The sequence below is a fragment of the Mytilinidion resinicola genome (assembly GCF_010093595.1).
Source record: "Mytilinidion resinicola strain CBS 304.34 unplaced genomic scaffold BDZ99scaffold_22, whole genome shotgun sequence".
Taxonomy (NCBI): domain Eukaryota; kingdom Fungi; phylum Ascomycota; class Dothideomycetes; order Mytilinidiales; family Mytilinidiaceae; genus Mytilinidion; species Mytilinidion resinicola.
Window position 1 is genome coordinate 567991 of NW_022985458.1, and position 2970 is coordinate 570960.

General features: G+C 42.1%; 1 protein-coding gene across 1 annotated transcript; it reads left to right on the forward strand.

Moving 5' to 3' along the window:
* The first annotated feature begins 387 nt into the window (after positions 1-387).
* Positions 388-940, forward strand: BDZ99DRAFT_545187 (uncharacterized protein). Its single transcript, XM_033726834.1, has one exon. The coding sequence runs from the start codon at positions 475-477 to the stop codon at positions 841-843; it is 369 nt and encodes a 122-aa protein (XP_033571435.1). The 5' UTR covers positions 388-474; the 3' UTR covers positions 844-940.
* Positions 941-2970: the final 2030 nt, after the last annotated feature.

The window sequence follows — 2970 nt, forward strand, 5'->3', positions numbered from 1 at the left end:
TTAGGCGTATATAAACTCGTATATAAGGCTGTATATAAGGCTGTATAAATTGGAAAAAATAAGCTATAAAATAGAGAGGCTGTATAGCCTTTCTAGTTTATATAACCTTATATATAAGCTTATATATAAGTTTATATACAAGCTTATATAGTCTAAGTCTAAGTTTAAATATAGAATATAATTCTATTCTAGAAGTGCCTATATACCTAACAGCATGCTAAACCTAAGAAACTATATTATATAGGCTTAAAAGGAGCAGGCTTACTAAGCAAACTAATACTATAATGCTGCAGCGGATATACGCATTAATAATAGGGCGTTGCTTCTCCTATACCCTCTAATTCCTAGATATACACCCCTTTTTCACTACACGTACACCCCCTCTCCCTCCTGTCGTTTCACCACCTTCTAATTGGCTCGGAGGGCTACTCCGGAGCTTCCGATTCGCTCGCTTAACTTGCTCACTAATTCCGAATGCTCTCTCCAAATGCGGCCTTGGTTACAATCAATTACATCCTCTTCCTCTCCCTCTACAATATAGCAGCGCATACAGCAGCGCATACAGCAGCGCATACAGCAGCGTATACAGCAGCGTATACAGCAGCGTATACAGCAGCACCTACGGCTACACCTACGGCTGCACCTGCAGCTAAGAAGCGCGGCCGGCCGCTTAGTGCAAAGGATAAGGTACCACGGAAAAAGCCACAAGCTCAGAAGCAAGATAGTGCTCAGCCTCATCCTCAGCCTCATCCTCAGCTGCAGCTCAGCCGTAAGGAGCTCCTACGTCAGCTTGCGGCGTATGATGAAGATATTAAGGCGGAAATTGATCGAGATATTGAGTAGGTGGAGTCAGTGATGCGAAGGGGCTAGGCTTGATGCAAAGGAGCCGTAATAAGGTGAGGTTTTGACAGGTTTGGCATGCTTGTAGGCACGTAGGCACTTCTAGAATAGAAATTCTATTCTATTCTATTCTATACTTATACTTATACTTATACTTATACTACGTGAGCTTATACGTGAGCTCGTACGTAAGGCTATACAAATCGGCGAGGCTGCACGAATCGGAAAGGCTGCACGCCGATTTATATAGCCTCACGTGATGTATAGGTGAATGCCCGGAGCTCCGGCGTAGTGCTCCGAGCCAATCAGAAGGTGGTGAAATAACAGGAGGGAGAGGGGGTGTACGTGTAGTGAAAAAGGGGTGTACATCTAGGAATTAGGGGGTATAGGAGAAGCAACGCCCTATTATTAATGCGTATATCCGCTGCAGCATTATAGTATTAGTTTGCTTAGTAAGCCTGCTCCTTTTAAGCCTATATAATATAGTTTCTTAGGTAGATCTTAATATCTTTTAGGTGTTGCACAAGGTTGTCTATAAGTTCTCCTTTAACCTCTTTAATCTTAGATATTTTAGTCTTACTAGGTATAGTAGGTGGCTTAAGTTTAGATTAAAAATTATATCTATAATTTATAAAAAAGGGTAATAGGCCTATTATAGCTAATATATAAGTGTTGGTTACTAGTTCTGCAGAGGGTAGCAGGTTATACTAATTGTCCTGGGTGTACTATATATAGGCGCGTAAGTACTTCTTTATATCTATATTAGCAATCTTAGTCTATCTATTTCTAGATAAAACGCGGTAGATATATTTAGTAAGGAGCACGCCTAGTAGTAGAAGTAGCGCTAGAATTTAGAGGTAAATTATATGCCTAGGTTGCTAGTAATAGACGCTAGTAGGCTATAGAGTTAATAGATCTATTAAAAGTAGACTTTTATTGTTATAATAATGCTATAAGCAGAGGTATAAGGCTTAGATAGGAGCATTAATTAGGTGCTATATACAGTATTACGTGGAGGTTCAAGATATTATGTAAAGAACAGGAAATTAGGAGCGCTGGCGAAGAAGATATACCGGCGGGACGTGCATATGGCGCGAGCTCACGAGCTCCGTGCGAGATCAGGTGACGAAGCCACGTAATAGGCGAATTGTGGTGGGTAAGGTGTTGCGGGTAGTTACCGTAACAGTACCCCCCCCCTAAACCCAAGTCTCTTAGGCGTTAACGTTATATTATACGGATGTATTAGGTGGTTCAGGTATATTAGGGTGCCGGCGGTAATAATTGGCGGCAGCTGTTGTATTCTTAAGTTCTAAGGCAGGCTCCCAGGATAACTTATTATAGCCAGTCTATTTAACAAGGTATTCGTGTCGCTTTCGGCGTCGGTTAAAGCGGAGGTCTTCAATGCAGTCGACGTAGTACTCCGGTTTGCTATCAATCTCAACAGGTTCAGGAGGAGAGTTTTCTTGGCCAGGAAGGTAATCTGAGGACGGGGCGGCAGGCCGTAGGAGAGAGATATAGAAGATAGGGTGGATCTTTATTATATTAGGCAGGCCCAATTGATAGGCGTATAGTGAAACCACTTGCGTAATTAGAAACTTTCCGAGGTTCTTCTAGTTAAGCTTCTTGGACTTTCGTTTTGTACAGATGTTCTGGGCGTCTAGCCAAACTTCATCGCCAACGCGGTAGGATGGTGCACCGGTGCGTCGACGGTTAGCAAACTCTTCTTACATCGCCTGTGCCCAGGTCATCTCTTCACGGATAAACTGTTCGATATCGGTTATCTTATTAATCATTTAATTAGCCTTACAGGCTTGCAGCATTTAGTAAGCAGGGCGCTGTATTCCTGTAGGGGGTTCAAAACCTATTTAAGGGTTCTGTCCTATAACAGCGACAAACAGTGTTACTGTAGTCAATTCGGATCTTGTATTATTCGCTTTAAATTAAGCCAACGGCAGCTAGGTTACCCAGTTATCTTGCTAGTAGTTTATGTAAGCACGGAGGACTTGTTCCAACATAGAATTAGCCTTTTCCGTCTGGCCATCTATTTTAGGGTGAAAGGCTAATAATAGTCGGGCTTTAATTTGTAGTTGTCTGCATAGTTCGTCCTAAAATGCGGAAATAAACTGCAAT